Source organism: Athalia rosae, chromosome 7 (genome assembly GCF_917208135.1).
Source record: "Athalia rosae chromosome 7, iyAthRosa1.1, whole genome shotgun sequence".
Lineage (NCBI taxonomy): Eukaryota > Metazoa > Arthropoda > Insecta > Hymenoptera > Athaliidae > Athalia > Athalia rosae.
This window is the reverse complement of record NC_064032.1, coordinates 11,044,291-11,060,940: the sequence shown is the minus strand read 5'-3', so window position 1 is coordinate 11,060,940 and position 16,650 is coordinate 11,044,291. Positions and strand designations below refer to the sequence as shown.

The 16,650-nt window shown below is 46.7% G+C and overlaps 1 protein-coding gene and 1 long non-coding RNA gene across 6 annotated transcripts in view; one reads left to right on the top strand and one right to left on the bottom strand.

The window, feature by feature from the left end:
• The window catches only part of LOC125501627, a 57,927-nt gene that overhangs the window by 3,015 nt on the left and 38,262 nt on the right, over positions 1-16,650 (top strand). The window contains exon 2 of one of the 2 annotated variants that reach the window (XR_007279224.1): positions 8,083-8,266. This is a non-coding gene — a long non-coding RNA (uncharacterized LOC125501627). Of the gene's footprint in view, positions 1-8,082; positions 8,287-16,650 lie in introns of both variants that reach the window. The other variant, XR_007279225.1, reaches the window with a different exon arrangement.
• LOC105689610 overlaps positions 1-16,650 on the bottom strand; it is a 52,589-nt gene that overhangs the window by 3,879 nt on the left and 32,060 nt on the right. For 2 of the 4 annotated variants that reach the window (XM_012406756.2, XM_048657857.1), the window contains 3 exons: positions 6,509-6,621; positions 2,905-3,021; positions 117-187 (listed from right to left, as the gene is read on the bottom strand). In XM_012406756.2, coding sequence (XP_012262179.1) covers positions 117-187; positions 2,905-2,977 — 144 coding nt within the window. In that variant the 5' untranslated portion in view covers positions 2,978-3,021; positions 6,509-6,621. The remainder of the gene's footprint in view (positions 1-116; positions 188-2,904; positions 3,022-6,508; positions 6,622-16,650) is intronic. The other 2 variants (XM_048657855.1, XM_048657856.1) reach the window with 1 other exon arrangement.

Sequence of the window (16,650 nt, the reverse complement as noted above, 5' to 3'; positions counted from 1 at the left end):
GCTGAAAATTGGAGGAGGTGAAAGGTGGCGGGAGGGGGGAGCGGGGGACGGGGGGGATAAAAATCGGGGAAAAAAAACCAAAATCGTTATTTATGAGTATGAAAAGTATGTCGTACCGGCAACGATTCCTGGGCGTGATCCAGCACGTAAATACCGTTCGTGTATCCGTACAGCATGGCGTCGAGGTCTGTAAACAAAAAAACAAAACAAGAAGCGAATCATATACAGACGAAGAGGAGAAAATTCGCGTTGTCGCGTCCAAGACGACGATTGTAATTCTAGTTTTTGGTAATACGTAATTCCTTCCCTCCGGATCGGAACGACGCTATTTTTCTCGGCGTGGAGATCGAGATGATCGGCGAAACGCGGAATTCGGCGGAGGTCGGACGTCGTGAATTTAGGTGGGACAGGGTTACGGAGCGCAGCGGGTCGCGGCAGCTGAGGTCGGCGTTCGCGCGGCTACTCGGTTTCGGTGCAAATACACCGGGAGGCGCACTCAACTCTCGTTAAATAATTCATGGAGGACGACAAACTCCGTGTACGCTTATATATGTACGTATGTATGTACGTATATACGTATATATATACGCGCGGACCAAGGGGGTCAATGACCATCGAAGCGGTACGGAAGAATTACAGCGGCCATCCGAACCCTCGGTCTGCCTCCGCGGCTGATTTTGAGACGAACTCGCGACGCCGATTTCCATAACGATTGTAGAGCGAAATCGGATCCACCTTGGCGCTCGGAGATTTAATTAGCTTTGTTTCTCTCGTTACTTTGCTCTGTTTTACTTCCCTAATTCAAGATTTGCACAAATCCTCGGTGAGACTGCGGGTTCGGCCAGTGTGTACTCTGCGCACCGTCGCGGAGGCCTCCGCCGTTGGTTTTCTCCGAGGCTTATCAAAGCCGTGGGAAAGTCGCGAAACCCGTCGCGACGCGGGTTTTTGGAAAAATAAATAAGAGAAAAGGCTCGACGTAAAGATTTCCGTGTCTACGCAGCCACCGGTCGAGTCAGCCGTTCGTGTATACCTCGAAATTCATCGAGAGTCTGAGAGCTGATGAAAAAAACTTCCTTCCAAAATTTCGTCGCGGCGAGATTACCTCAGCCGTCGAACTTCGGTGACTATACGGAATTGAATGGTTTTGAATTTAGAGAAAAAAATTTTCGCGCGAAACTCGGCGAAGTTGAGACACCGTATCATAGTCGATTACAGATACGACTTTAATTCCGTTATTTTCATCCACTTCTCACGAATTTCGTCGAACGCGACGTGTGGACGACTTAATTTTTTTTTCACCTTCGTCGACGATTTTTCCGTCGAAACGCCGCGCGGTCTATGAATATTCAACACCGCGATCTCGTGTACACGTGAAGTGCAAATTTGACGAAGTGGTTAATTTTAGACGAAATTAACTTGCTAATGACGCGAAAATATTTCACCGGTCCAACGAACGTTTCAATTAGTTCCCATATCCGCGCAGCTTTTCTATTTCCGTCGCGTTCGTCCAACGCTATACGTGAAAACGTTCCTTGGAAAAGACGACCGCTCGCCGCAAGCTGAGATACGGAAAATAATGAAAGTTGCGAAGAATCGCGAGCTTCGTTATTTCTCGGCCACCGATGATCATCGAACTGCGCATTTTTAATGACGATAAAAACGTGCTGCGATTTTTTCGAAGCGTAGAAAATCAGCGGCGACGGTATGCGGTAAAAATAACGTACGACACGAGTCGAACGGCGCTGCTTTTGTTTTGTTTTTTTCTTTATTTTTGCCGTAAAAAAAATTTCGAGCGATACGAAAAATGCACGAGGACGTGTAACGTACGTAAAACTGTGGGTTTGATAAAAGGTGAGTTGTGTACAAATTTTTCAAGATGTGTAGGGGTGAGTCTCGTATCTGTAGTACACCCCCGTAACCAGAAGTTCGCATATAAGTAGAAACGCCTGCAGCTCTGTACATTTGCCTCGGTTCCTCGGTAACCGTCTATTTTCGTTGGCTGGCTGCCACTTCGTACCGTATTATGCGAAGTGCCGTGAAACAAATGGGAAGTATTATATATATTATACATTTTCAAGTATGAATTTCCGTTCCTAGAAATTCAAATGGCAAATACAAGCGATATACATATATATACCGTCCATACGATGGGGGGGGGAGGTCGGTACGTAACCGTAGCCCATGTTGTTTCGGGTCACTGCGGTGGTGCACGCGCGCTTGCGGTGAGCTTTTTCACTTTTTTCATTTTTTCGCAGAAAAAAAAAAAAAAAAAAATTCAAAATTCGCGGCCGGACTCGCGATTTCGTTCGACGATTTCCCCGCCTCTTCCTCCGTTGCGGAGCCATTGTTTTCGGGGCGTTTTGTTTATATATCATCCCCTCCGTCGTAGCTATCCCCTTACCGCGAACGCCGCAACCCCGAGTAAATTTCGAAGGCCTTTTTTCTCGAACCGAACCGCACTCGTAGTCGGTGCGAAGTCGCGTACATATGTCCGCGAACTCCGATCGGAACGGCGACCGGCCGAAAATCAACGAGCGAATCGAACGAACCGCGGTGCAATTATTTACGACGTGTAATTGTACAGGTGTTACGCCCGTACGTGTAACGTGCCAATTAAGCGAATTGCGGCGGTCGTTCGATTCGCCGTCGATTGCCACGGGTATTAATCGATAATTGTTGGTAGCGAATCGTCGACCGCGGTGACGCGACGTGGGCAAACACCGGGGAGCCGGGCGCCCGCACGTTTGTCAAAAAAAAAAAAAAAAAAAACGCCGAAGAATAAAAAAAAAAATTAAAATGAAATAAAATGAAAAACAAAAAAAAAAAAACACGATTCGTCCAAAATTTACGGAAGCGTTGAAATTTTAGTAATAAAATATTATATATATACATATATATACAAACCTGTTGGCTGTGCGCACGGAATACGGGCGGCCTCGACCAGGTCCTCGTGACTTCCTGGGGGGGCTTCCAACATCGCGTTGCTACCCGCCGACGGTCTTACGCAGAGCAGGCTCAACGCTTGAATAGCGAAAAACGATCCGCTTTATCATTAATATAGTTGGTGGAAAAAATTGCTCAGATTAGGGACGATGTGGTGTTTGAACGAAGGGAAATTTTTTCGGAAGGGTCGGACACCGGAAGAAGGGGTGCGGTACGGCTCTTGAGGAAACGTTTATTCGGAGCGCGTTGAGGGGATATGGAGAAAGAAAAAAAAGAACATTGGCCCCCATTTTCGTTGCTTGTTGTACCCTGATGATGATCCTCCGAAAATTCTACGGTTAATTTTGCATCGTGGTTAAATTACCTGTAAATTACCTGAGGGATGTGAACGACCCTGGTAAACGGTCGGTGCTCCGTCTGCATTGAGGAGAAAACGAAATAGAGAGAGAGAGAGAGAGAGAGAAAGAAGGGAATTCAAGTGTTTCGCGAAACGAAGGAAAATGGTTGCGCAATTTGTATTCTCCAACGTTCGGATTTCATATAAATACAAGCTAATATACATATACATATATATATATATATGTATGTATATATCCCCGCTCTGGAGATTCAAATATTTATAGTAGGGATTTTTGAATGATTTATTATTAAAATATACGGGTTCGCGAATTCTCTGAAGCAAGGGGGCAAAGGGTTTTCGCTGGTGATGGGAGCGAACCTGGGGGACGGTTATTCCCTTGGGCGGTCGCTAGCGACTCGGTACAGAAGGGAAAGCGAAGGGAGCGTAAGCCGCCGCCGCCGCCGCCGCCGCCTCCGCCTTCGGTATAAGAGCCAAAAGGAATAAGTGAGAAAGCGGGTACATAATAATCAACCTCCGAATTTTCCCACGCCACGCGACGCCCGCCGTCGCAAAATACTCGCGTTTAATCGCGATTTAACCGCGCAACCTACTCCAAAAATACGGATCGACGCCGTCGAATCGTTTCTAAAATCAGTCGACTCGTCGTAGCTACACCGATCCGATCTAATGTTCAGTTTTTGAAATTCTAAAGTTCGGAGTCACTCGCGAGGCGTTTGAACAAGATCGCTCTTACAACAATGATCCGCTTCACAATTCGAACTTTCAAATTGATCGATCGACCGTAATTTGGAAAAGTTTTCTCCTCGTCACCTCCCCTCGTTCGTTCGTCGTAGAGTCGACCGGCGTCGCGACGCCCGTTAATCAATTCTCAAAGTCTGGTCTACCGGGGATATCGGTGAATCGCTACGACGGGCATCGGCGAGTTCGACACCTGCACACCCCGAAAACGGGATCAGCCATCTTTCTCTACCTCTACTTTCGATTTCACGAACCCGAGCCCCCCCTCCCCCCCGTCAACGCATTATTAACGAACGCCGGTATTACATCGTCGTAAGATGTACGCGATTTTCCGCTTCCTGAACGGGACCCGGCGCACAAAGTAGGTAAACCTCACGGTACGCGAATCGCCCTAGCGTTTATATCGGCCGCCTTTATTATTACCCTACCATGTACGTACACGTGTTACACTACCATGTACTCCCCAGGTCGCGCGCACGAATACATACATAGATACCTATGTATATGCATATTTAACGATGCAGGATGCGCGTAAATACGGGGGCCCTCCGCTTTACTGCGACGTATAATATCTCGGCGCTACCGGTTTTTTGATACATATCCTCCCATCGTGTACAGATTATACACCGAACGCATTGCGTACGAACGGCTTTGATTACGCTTTCGCGGTTGCGACGCGACGCGTAAAACTGTACACGTACGTTTTTTCCCCGCGGAATTTTCATTACGCACACCGCCCGATAAGTGTACTTTTCATAATGAAAACGTGAGCGAACGAAACTCTCGTTCATCACCTGGAAACGACGTCCGAGATTTTACCATTTTTTCACCTCCCCCCCTCCCTCGGCAATTATTATTAGTCAGTTCGAGTTATAGGTGTCCGGAAACGATGCGTGTAAAAATCGGTAATTGATTCCACCGTTGATTGCACCACACGTATATATATATATATGTACGCCTCTCGATCACAGGTGTGCGTAAATGTGCGTATATATATATATAGCTAACTTCGTTACGTACCCCTGTATACCGTACGTCGAGTTGACCGAAGCTATATGGGTGGTGCGTTTGACGGGTGGGATTTCAATGGGGAAAGCTTTTACTTTACACCCGGTTCGACGTACGCGCGCAACGCTTTTCGAACTTTCGCGACTGTTTTTATTCGATCTGGTTCGCTCGAGTATGCGTGTGTCTTTTTTTTTTTTTTTTTTTTTGTTATATTTTTTTTCTCCTCATTTCGTCGGGTTCTTTTTGATTCTCTTACACGTTGTCAGGTATTTATTTACCTCGGCGTCGCGGGTGTGGGTGTATGATTTTTTTCGCGCATATGTACGCCCCTCGTGGATTCAGCTTTTTTTTTTTTTTTTTTTTTTTTAGAAAAATCAGAGAACAGTCCCAGAGGTAATGCGGCGTGACTGATTTTATTATACGTACAGATACAGGTGTGTAAGATACAGAGGGGGGGCGGAGGGGTGGAGGGGTAGGGGGTAGTAGGGGGCTCGAGACCGCGTCGAAGCGTAATGTTATATAGCGTGGTCGCGTCGCGACGTTTGGCGTCGCTCTCGGCTTTGTATCATCAGTAGATCGCGTCAGTCGGCGCACCCTTGATTATCTTCACCGGGGTGGTAAATCTCGTCTGATCTTCAACGGCTGCCTTACAAAATTCACAAATCGATTCAACCGGCTAGCTGGGACGGCTATATATATACGTATACGTATACGTATATACACGGTATGCATGCGCTTCGCAACCTCCGTCCAAAGCTCCGTATACAGACGTACAGAGGTATAGAGGGCCGAGTGAGCGGAGCTAAGCTCCGCCAAAACGCTATTCAAATATACACCGTATAATACGGTACTGTATCGCATCGCATCATATTAGTACGTGTATTGCGTAAAGCGCGACGTGCTCGACGATCGTTGATTATCGGTGGAATTCATGCCGTTGGACCCGCGCGACCGAAACCGATGGAAAAATCCGTTCAATTTATCACCGTTCACCGCATGCATTTAACGAAAACCGATAGATTCGAGTCGCGTCTGGATTCGAATTCATCGGATGTTACGTCGCCTCTCTTCGTTCGAAAGGATTTCGCGTCTCGTCAATGAAACTTACAGCGTATGAGATAATTCCGATTTTTATTACCCCCGCACGCCGTCACACAAATAAGCTACGTTTAATTCATATGTGACTCAGGTGGAGGGCGGAAATCGAGTACGTTTCTCTCTCTTTCATTCGCGAAATACGGGTACCCCCGGAGCGGAGGGGTTCGGTTGACGTTTTAATTATTCCGGCTGTATTTATCGCGTCAAGCGAGAAAAAAAAAAAAATTTCAACGATTTAAAAGAAGCGAGGTACGCTCAAACGTTACCCTTGGAGGGGGATGATTTTTGGGTGCGAATGGGTTTTCTGTTTTTGGAATCGAGCGGAGCGTTCAATCGTTTTCGATCTCGAGTTCGACTTACCCCGCTTCAATTCCCTCCACGTGATCGTGATTTCGTTGCCACCCTACCGTAAGCAGGTTTTATCGTCAGGCTTCAATGTCTGCCTTCGATATTTCCCCGGTTATTTTCCGAGCCTGAAACATATTTTGAAAAGGATTTATAGGGCGCGTCGTGATCGCGGATTGATAATTGAAATGAAATTACCGCATACAGTGCGCGATGTGTACCATTTTTTTTTTATCATCGACCGTTACCATCTCGTTTACCGTTACTTTTTAACGTCCCGCGAAACTCGCTGGTTCTTCAAACTTGCACGTCTGCGCGGTACAGAGGTATGCCAAGAAGGGGTGAAAAATATTTCCACCCCGATGCAGCTGCACTTAGCGTTATAACAATTTGCGTTCTAATTTTCCCCCAGCTATTAAGCTGCGGGTAAAACTGCTTCTAGTGTAATTGTTATTCTCAAACTAGACGCTTTCCCGTTAACGGGGGTAAGCCAGGCAACGAAGCCATACGTATACCATCCTCGGAATATCTCATCTTCCGCGAAATGCTTACGACTTTTTTCAACCCCTCTCAACGCCTCCCTTTGGCAACTACCCGGTTATCATATTTTCAAGTATCTTATTCTCCCCCCCCGCCGTCTCACTTTTATCGCACATATCTCACTCGTACGCTGCATCCGATATTTTTCCCTTTTCTTTTTTTTCCCTCGTATCGTTGCGCCGAGTAACTTCCGCCCCCTCGCGTCTCCCCTACACTGCAGGGCTTTGACAAATCTAACGAAATGAATAAACGCGCATCGTGCATACATGCATTCCGATGTACGATATATACCTTCCCCGTCTACCGCTCCTATCTACACAACGTATGTATACTGTACACGTACGTACGTACGCGATACGTAGAGACGCGTATTCGCGAGAAAATATCCCCGAATACATTTCCCTACTCGTTTCAATTCCCCCGGAGGCGTTAGCGTCCGGCCCCGTCGACCATCGGCAATAAAAAATCGTTGCCCGTCCGGAGGAAATACATCGTCTGTACACCGTTAAATTTACATTAAAATTAATACAACACCCTTCCCACACGTGGCGCGAACACTCTGTACTCTCGCTTCACGATTTCACCCCATGCCGTTGCGTATCGAAAAAAGGATTTTTTTCCCTTTTTTCCTTTGTATTTTTTGTTTTTTTTTCGTTTTTTTCTCTCTTCAACCGTTCGCATGAAATTCCGCGAACGCGAACTTTTTTCGATTATGCACGCGAAGGGGTTGTTTCATTGCGGAGATATTCGAGGTTGGAGGTGATCTGGTTTTTGGTTTTTATTATTCGGTCTCGCGGGGTGTCGAGGGGGATGGGGGATTTATTGGACGAACGGGCTTCGTTGTATATCGTCGAATTGATAAGCTGCAGTTTCTGGGCAAAAACAAAAATAAAAAAAAAAAAATTCACCTTTTCACATTGTACACGAGGCTATATAACGCGGCGGCGCGGGGTCGAGAGTTTTCGAAAGTATCGGGACGATACGATATTGCGATATTCAGATACGAAAAATGTATAGGTATATACTATATATGTATATATGTATTACAGGTGTGCGCGTAAGGCGGAGAGCCGATGTATCGGCGGTATACGGACGATACGTCATCCGGTCGACCGGGACCCACTGCCAATATCGATTAGGAATAAAATGGATGGAAGGTTCGTTTCGTAGGCGTAAGTCCTGCAGGTGATGTACACGTGTGCCGTGCCGCACGTCGTCCGACGTGAAAAACTGGTGAGCGGTGGTTACGGAGCGTAAGTAACATCCGTATCCATGCACAATGTGTCGTCTCTGACGCGATGTATCCATATACATATATAACGCCTCCGGAACATCGGGAGCGAATGCAATTACGTCGGTGAGCGACGATGCAGGTGGAAAATTTCGCGAAGAATAAGGAAGTACATCATTGAAATCGAAATCGTTCTTTTTTCTTTTTTTTCCCCGTCTTATTCAGATTCCCCGTGTCAAATGGAGAGTAGAGCACGCGCCATATTTCTCGTATGACCCCTCTCGCGATTTTTGGGGATGGTAACGCCAAAAAAAAATAAAAAGAGGCGAAAAGGGGAGAATCAGAGGGTCGCGGCTGTTGATAAATAGCTAATAATAATCCGTCGCATCGTGTCCACCGATTTTTCATAGGAAATAAAAAATCAAGTGTACCCGTTTGATCTCGCGCAATATCGATGATAGATCAAACCGCGCAACGGTGGTTGAAAAAAATTTTTTTTTCACTCCCGAAATAATTTACCTGTACGTATTACATGTACGCGACGTGATCCGATTGGATTATCGAGCGATATAACGGAGTGGAAATTTAGCGGAGCGCGTATAATTATTTTCAAACACGTTCAAAGGAATTCGGACGTACAAACGGGACGATTTCAATCGCCGCGATATCACCGAGTCGAAAATCAGGTTCGACGAGACGCGAATCTTCGCGTATTTCGCGCGAGTCCGCTCGTCCAATTATTATCCGCTAAATTAACGATAATCGTTGCAGCGATGTACGACGAAAACGACGAATATCGCCACGATATCGCGAACTTGTTGAACTGCAACGATCCCCCGTTGTTACGAAACTTCTATCAAATTAAATACACCCGTCGCGTTAAACCTACGTTATTAAAATATCCCCCAGGGATAATAATCCGTACCGCGAGAGGTGTTGTTCCAAGGGTATCTCGCGGCCACCGCGCGTCCTTCCGAAGTATCGTATCCAATTTCGAGGCGCGCGTACGCGCCACCCGCTAAGAACTCGGGGGAGGGGAAGGGGGGAAACGGGGCTCCCCGGATTCTCAGGTGAAAAGACAAAAATTCCATCAGCAACGAATCGCTCCACTATCGCCGCTCACCGTGTATATCGTGCGAAAATTTTCAAACTCACGACGACTCGACTTCCGTTTTCGCTTTTTTTTTTTCGATTCATTTCGCGACGAGCGTTACGCTTGTCGCGATATCCGCTGCAGTTACCGCGTATCCACGTGATCTGTAATTCTGTGCGACACAATGTATGGGGAAACTGATTTACGGGCGCACGTGTCCGCGGCGTTCAATGTTACGAGAAACGCGCTCGCGGAACCAAACCGAACGCGTACGATATACATACATATATTTATATGCATATCGTACGCGTCGGTTGAACAATGTTAGGAAATTCAGCATGCGGATACGTTGGTACGTTGTATCGTAGGTACAACGTGGACGTGCCCGTAGTTGGGAAGTATCGGCCGTACCCTCTACGGGTACACCTAGGTAATCCGTGTGTTTTAATGTATGTATGGAATATGTATACGGTTCGAAGCGTACGTGTATTTTACGCGTACACACGCGTCGAACGATGGCGACGGGGTTTGCCGCACGGTAACACGCTACTGCAAATATTATCCCGTGGGAATCGGTGAATTGTGTTTCATGACAAGAGGAAATTGAAAAATTCGAGTTACGCGTTTCTCTGCCCGGGTATGTATTTATATATATTATATATATGTATATAATACATAAAATGTGACGATCCGTGTCCGCGCACGCGTGTCACGTATGTACGTACGTATATACCCCGCTACCTGCACATTTATACATATATATACGACTTGTAAAAATTCACGAAGAGCGTTAATTTTTTTTCACAATTGAACGATTATCAAGCGCCATGTACGCGGGTATCTCCCGTATTATACACGTATACACCGTACATACCGTACGCAAACGCGCCGCTGCACCCGCCGGATGTAACGACCGAAAAAAACTAAAAAAGAAAAAAAAAAAAAAACTTTGAACAAAATTGACGAAAAAAAAAAAAAAGAAACGGAGTCGAATTGATCCTGTTCTCGTTACGTCGCGAAAAATTTTCTAACTAAAATACAGACTTTTGACGGAGTGTGAGAACGAAAAAAATGGGGGGGTAGCTGCGGATGAAGAAATATCCTGCAGTCGACGTGTGTATCGTACACGATCGGGGGAACGAGACGGGCTCGCGTGAGAAGCCAACTTGATTTGTTTACATGTGGGTGCATTTCGGTGTAGAGACGTGTGTGCGTGTGTGTGTGTGTTTGTGTGTGTAGGTCGTTGTATATCGTCGTCGTGTTCGGTACGTGCCGTCGAATTGACGAAGGCAATTTGTCCGGGGCACCTGTTACCTTGCGTTAGTACCTGTTACCTGTAACTCCGTATACGCTTCGAAATATCTATTATAATATTATACACCGTTCGGAGTCCTCTGTTCGGTGTTTCCCCGAGTGAAAACGTGTTCGCTAGCGCGTCGATACACGCGAGTGTGTCTCTCCGTTTGTCGCGAACTACCGACTCTGTATATATATCATTTATAGATATATATATATATATATATATATATATATATATATATACGTATGTATATACCCGCCGTACGATTGTGTGCGTATCAGATTCTAACGGAGGAAAATTCCGACCTCTCGCCGAAGCGGCAGCTGCCGCGGTAGAAATTGCGTTACACACAACGCGGATGATTAATTTCGTCAGAATTCAACGAAAGGAAACTAAATTCTCGTTTAATAGCTGAGGTGAAGTCGCGCGATGTACTCGCGTATCACCGTAAAACCCGCCCGTGGATACCTGTGGTGCGGACAAACGAGTCCCTTGATTATATTGATCACAGGGCTTAATTGGCGGAACTATGGAGCTAGTCGGCGGTTACGCGGGAAGCTGACGCGACATTCGGAAAGTTAAAATCGATGATTTGGAATGATTTGTTTGTTCGTTTGTTTTTTTTTTTTTTTTTTCTCTTGTTTCCGCGTAATCGTCGACGGAGCGATAATTTCAATCATCTGGCGGCGATGGGGAGTCGTCGGCGCCGCGTTATTTTAAAGAGGACGACCAGGTCGGTCGAAACGGACGGGGGTGGTTCGCGGAGAGGAAGGATGTGGAGATTACCGAGCGCCTCCCTCCCGTTGGCCCATTGACCCGAAACCCCACCACCGCGCGATAAGGAAGACGTAAATATCGTCATTTCCCATATTTTCCAACGGCCCGTAACCCCGTGACACGGGAAGATCGTTTCGAGACGAGGTTCCCCCCCCCCCCCCGTTCGAATGCAACGCGTACATTTATCCTTCCCGTACACCCTTTGCGTGTGTCGCGTTACGTCAACCACGATTAGCTCCTATCGATTTCGACTATAATATTCGCACCCCCTCCGATCGACGATCCCTTTCAATTTTTAGATTTATTTACCATTTTTACAATCGCGGAGGTTGTGAAAAGTAAATTGTTTCGGGGCTTTTTCGTGTATAAAACACGTTGTACGTATTTCGCGGCGTAAAGTGAACGAATAAACTCAAAATTACGAGAGAGAGAGAGAGAGAGAGGGAGAAAGAGCGGGGGGATATGCGGCAATAATACGTCGACTCGGGGTTGGGTGAAGATCTGAGAATAATTTTAACGGTCGTATTTGTGTCGCTGGTTGTTGCCTCGTTGGTCGACGACTGTTGGTTGGTTGGTTCGTTGGTTCGACGAAGCGAATCACGAGGGGGCGGAAGGGGGGGGAGGGGGGAAAGAGGGAGGGAGGGAGGGAGGGAGCAAAGCGAGGCGAACCGGAGCAAAACGAGGCGAACTAGTTATCCCTCCTGCGAATTCGGAGAGATATACCACTCGACGGAGGGAGGGAATAAAACCCCGGGGTTTCTTCGGCTAAGGCCGAGGCCGAGGATAAGGGGGTTGTTGGTCGGGACCTCTGAGTTATTTGCCCCATCACCGCGGGTTACTCAAAAACCTCTTCGAGCCGCAGCTTTTCATTCGAAGACCGCGGAGCTATCCTCATTTGTTTCGACTCTTGGAATCGCCGTATATGGAATAAGGGCGCGCTGACTACCCCGCCCCCCCGGGTGGCTCTTTCACCTTCGCGGTTATTTTGTTCTTCTGTGTATTTCTATTAGCTCTGTTCGTAACGCGTTATTTCTATCACCCCGTTATTCTGACTAGTGCGGTCTTCGAGGGACGAAAATCGGTCCCTTTTGTTTTTCACTTTTGCGAAGTTTAACGGCAGACTAGCTACCCGTACGTGGGGTTGGCGATCAAGTTGGAAATAGAGTTCGAAATGTTTCCTTTGAACCGCGTCCCGCGACGCCGGAACGTTATTTTCGCGCCTCGCCGCCGCGGTGGAGAAAGTTCTGACCCGCGTCCTCCTTGTATCCGCCGGTGAGGGAGAAAATTCAAAATTCACTCTCTCGAAGTTCAATCCACGGCCGGGATAATACGAAAACGGGGAAGGGGTAAGCCGATGCCTGGCGACGAACGCGCCTCGTCGTCGTCGTCGTCTCTATCCTCATCCCATTTCTCTCCTCCAGCTCCCGTTGTGGCTCACAGCTTCAACCCGGTTGAGCTTTTAATTACTCACGTCTGTCAGATTTACACCTCCGCCGAGAATTTTCGCCGACGGTCGGATGAAAATTGAAGGAAATGAAAAAAAATTTATACAATGAAGAGAAAAAATCAACACCTACTTCGCTGTTTGAGGTACTTGTCTTCTCTTTCTTATCTTTTTACTATAGCATATCGCGTAAGCGCGCTACATTTGGTTTCACGCGTCGTTTAAATTTTTATCTCGTAATTTTTTTTTTTTTTCTTTCAATTCCGGATCATTACATTTCGTACATTTCTTAAGAGTATTTTATTTTTTTTTGTCAGTCTACATTATTGTTAACACTTTACTTCTCTCTTGCATTCTTCATTCGGTCAACGTTACCTATGCTTGGAGCATTCCACGTTACAGGGGTGACTTTTTCCAAGATATTTTACGAACTTGATGAAACTTTTTCCGACCTCTCGAAGGGTCCATGCTCGGAAAGTCGAAATTTTCAAAAGCTACGATTTTTGGTAAAAATCGTTTCATCAATTTTTCACGTTTTGCGAATACATGTTGGTTGGTTCGCTACGCTGCTGCTTCGGACTCACCTCGAAGATTGCTTCGCTCTTTCAATTTTCCAACTACCACGTTCGGAATTTCTCATTACATCACCGAATTATAATTTTTATTCAATCCAGACATCAACGGTAGCGTACAAAAAAAAAAAACCCTTCACCACGATTACAACTTTATATATATAAATACAAAGTTGATTAGCGGCTGAGATATTTTTTATCCAAAGTTCAGATATTTTCGGGTTACTTTTTTCGCGTTGAGGAACTTAATATTCGAAAGGCTTGACAAAGGTCCAAAGAACCCCTTTGACAGTGGATCAGGAGGGCGGGGGGGAGAGGGAGGAATTTTTTCGAACCCTACGCGTTCTCCCATATACATAGTTATACCACATCCGCCTACTTTGCGCTTACTTCTACTGCCCCGAAAGAATATTTTGTCCGCGTACATCGAATCAAATTAAGTTCGGAAAACGCGGTGGGCGGCTGCGTCGACGCATTTTTCGGGCGTCCGAATACGTCGGACGAGATAATCGGTCGGGAAACGGAGGAGGGGGGGGGGGGGGGGGGGGGGGGGGGGAAATGAGGGAAAGAAGGCCGACGAGTTGCACGGGAATATAAGGCGGCGTGTTATCACAAGCGCAGCGAGAGTACGTCCCGTCGACAGCTACTTTGCGATATACAAGGCAATGTCAATAACGGATGTTGACGGAACTTACGTATACCTATATAGCCAATGACACTTGACAACACCTTTCACGTTACCCGCTAGTAGAGCCCTCGCGAGACTCGATGCTTCAAGACTCTAGAGTCTAGACCATTGAGAGGTAGAGTGCCGTTCCGTAGCGCAAAAGCGTCAATGATATTTCCGATATGTACCTTTAAATGCGTGAGAGAGAAACGGGGGTAGGTATTCACCGAAACACCCCCGCCCCCCCCCCCCTGAACCACCCCGTACGTTCGGTCGGCGTCGCGACGACGCGACGTCGCTTCGATTTTCTCAACGTTACAGTTCGGCCGAACTCTGCTCCTTTTTTCTCCTTCCTTCCTTTCCACCTTTTGTCGCGGCGTTCTCCTTTTTTCGCCTTTTTTTCTCTTTTTTCCTCCCCCTTCCCCCTCCCCCCCTCCGCCCCCCTGGGCTTCCTCCGGCAACTTTGATCGGCGAGTAGCTATTGTACCGTTTTGACCATCCATTTCACCCCTGACTCGTTATCGTAAAAGAGAATATAGAAAAAAAAAGGTATAGCCGCGTATAAAAATATATAGACACACACACAAGCGGCGAACGTTAAAGTCCGTCATCGTCAACCCGTGACGACGTTTTATATCCTTGGAAGGAACTGCGAGCATCGCACGCACGCGGTTTTTACCAAGGGCTGGCTGGCTTTCTTCGCTCGGGACACCGTGTTATTTCTAGCATTCCGCTGCGCGGTAACGTGGTAAGAAAAAACTCAAGAACTACCCTTCTTCTGCCACATGAGCCTTGAAATATTCGCACCATGTAACAAACGCCGTACCATCAACCGGGCTTGCAGGCCGATAATAAGTAGTTCATTATTCTTTTTACCCTACTCCGTATTTTTATTCCCTATTCTCATAAGCCAACGGCGCATGGGGTGGGATCTGGGAATAAAAGCGGGAAAAAAAGCGCCCGATCTTTTCCCCGCCCCGGCAGTTTCGACGATACGGCGAGATCGAAATAAAGCTCGGCAACGAAGAGTGGAAGTTGAGACGATGAATAATTGTAATGAAAAAATTGACGCCGACGGTAAAAGTGCACGCTGCAATAGCCGCCGAGGATAAAGGTACGTACGCGGGGGTGGAATATTATTTGTACGATGCAGTGAACGTCGAGTGGGGTTGAACACGGCGAGTGAAATTCAATTAAATTCTAAAACATATTGTACGTATGTACAGTGCGGAGAGGGGAATGCATGCATAATACAGCCTGGCATAGAACGGAATGGAATAAAAAGCTCGGAGAATGTGAAAAATGGAAGAGGTAAAAAACGAACGAAGCTGGTATAGGTACGTACGTATACATAATCCGCAGAGAAAAGTCGGCTCTAAGCTCCGCTCGTACGTACTCCACTTCACTACGAGGCACTCGAATAACCTGCCCTCTAAACTCAATTTAAACATTCCCTGATGCCCGACCTTCGGCATGCCCAACTCGAAATCCTGAACAGCCCCCCCCCCCCCTCAGAATTTTGCCCCTTTTTTTTTACAAAGCTTCATGCCTCTCTTCTTTTTTCCGCTCACTCTACGCCTTCGTTATTCCTTTTTTTTTTTTTCATCCTCCTTCGTCACACGCCGTCTTTGAGACGTGCCACCGCAACCCTTCGGCTACGGACCTATTTGAAGAATTTTTCGTCCCCCCCCCCCCCCCCTGGTAACCTCCCCCTATTTTTCATCCGCGTCTCCTAGTTCCGCGGGTTCGTTGTCACGTCTCGATGTTATATATATATATATATATATATATAGCTGCTGGTGGTGTAGTTGAAAAAGGAAGGCAATGAGCGAGACACAACTAGAGGACATTAACGCGTGAGGAGGATGACAGGAGCTTGACCCACGTCAAATACAACCCTTCGCGCCATTAAACGATTATCATAATAATAAGAAAAGGGGCGAACGGGGTATAAAGGCGGTACTGATATAGAGCGATTACGTGTACGTCCAACCGATGAGATAATGGGACGATGATACAACGGGGACTAATAAGAAACGGATGGGGCGTATACCCCCCCGAAAAAGTCGCCGAAATTAAGCCGCACACGGAAATTATCGTCGGCCGAAAAAATTCAATCCCTTCGATTCATGAATTTTTCCTTTCTCAACGGACTCGTATGGTCGTTTGTCACATCGGCAAATAATTTATCGTTATTCGTGTTTTCCGGGATCACGCGAATCCGCGAATCAAATCAATCGAACCTTCGAGTCGATCGAGTAACCGGAGCGTAATATTGTGGAATTATTCGATTGGTCTTAGTCGCATCTGAATTCGGTCGACGACTACGAAGTCGAAATCCTCGATACGATTTTGACGCACTTGCTTTTCGAGGAGAAAATTTTCGAGGGTGGCAGGTCGGGTGGGGGTTCGCTCCCCGTCGTAATTCCATATCTACTAGTATTTCATCCCGTTTTCCCCCTCGCGAAATAGCGAGCCGACCTCTCATCCCTAATGATCATCGATAATAATCGATCGCTGGTAATTCCCCCCT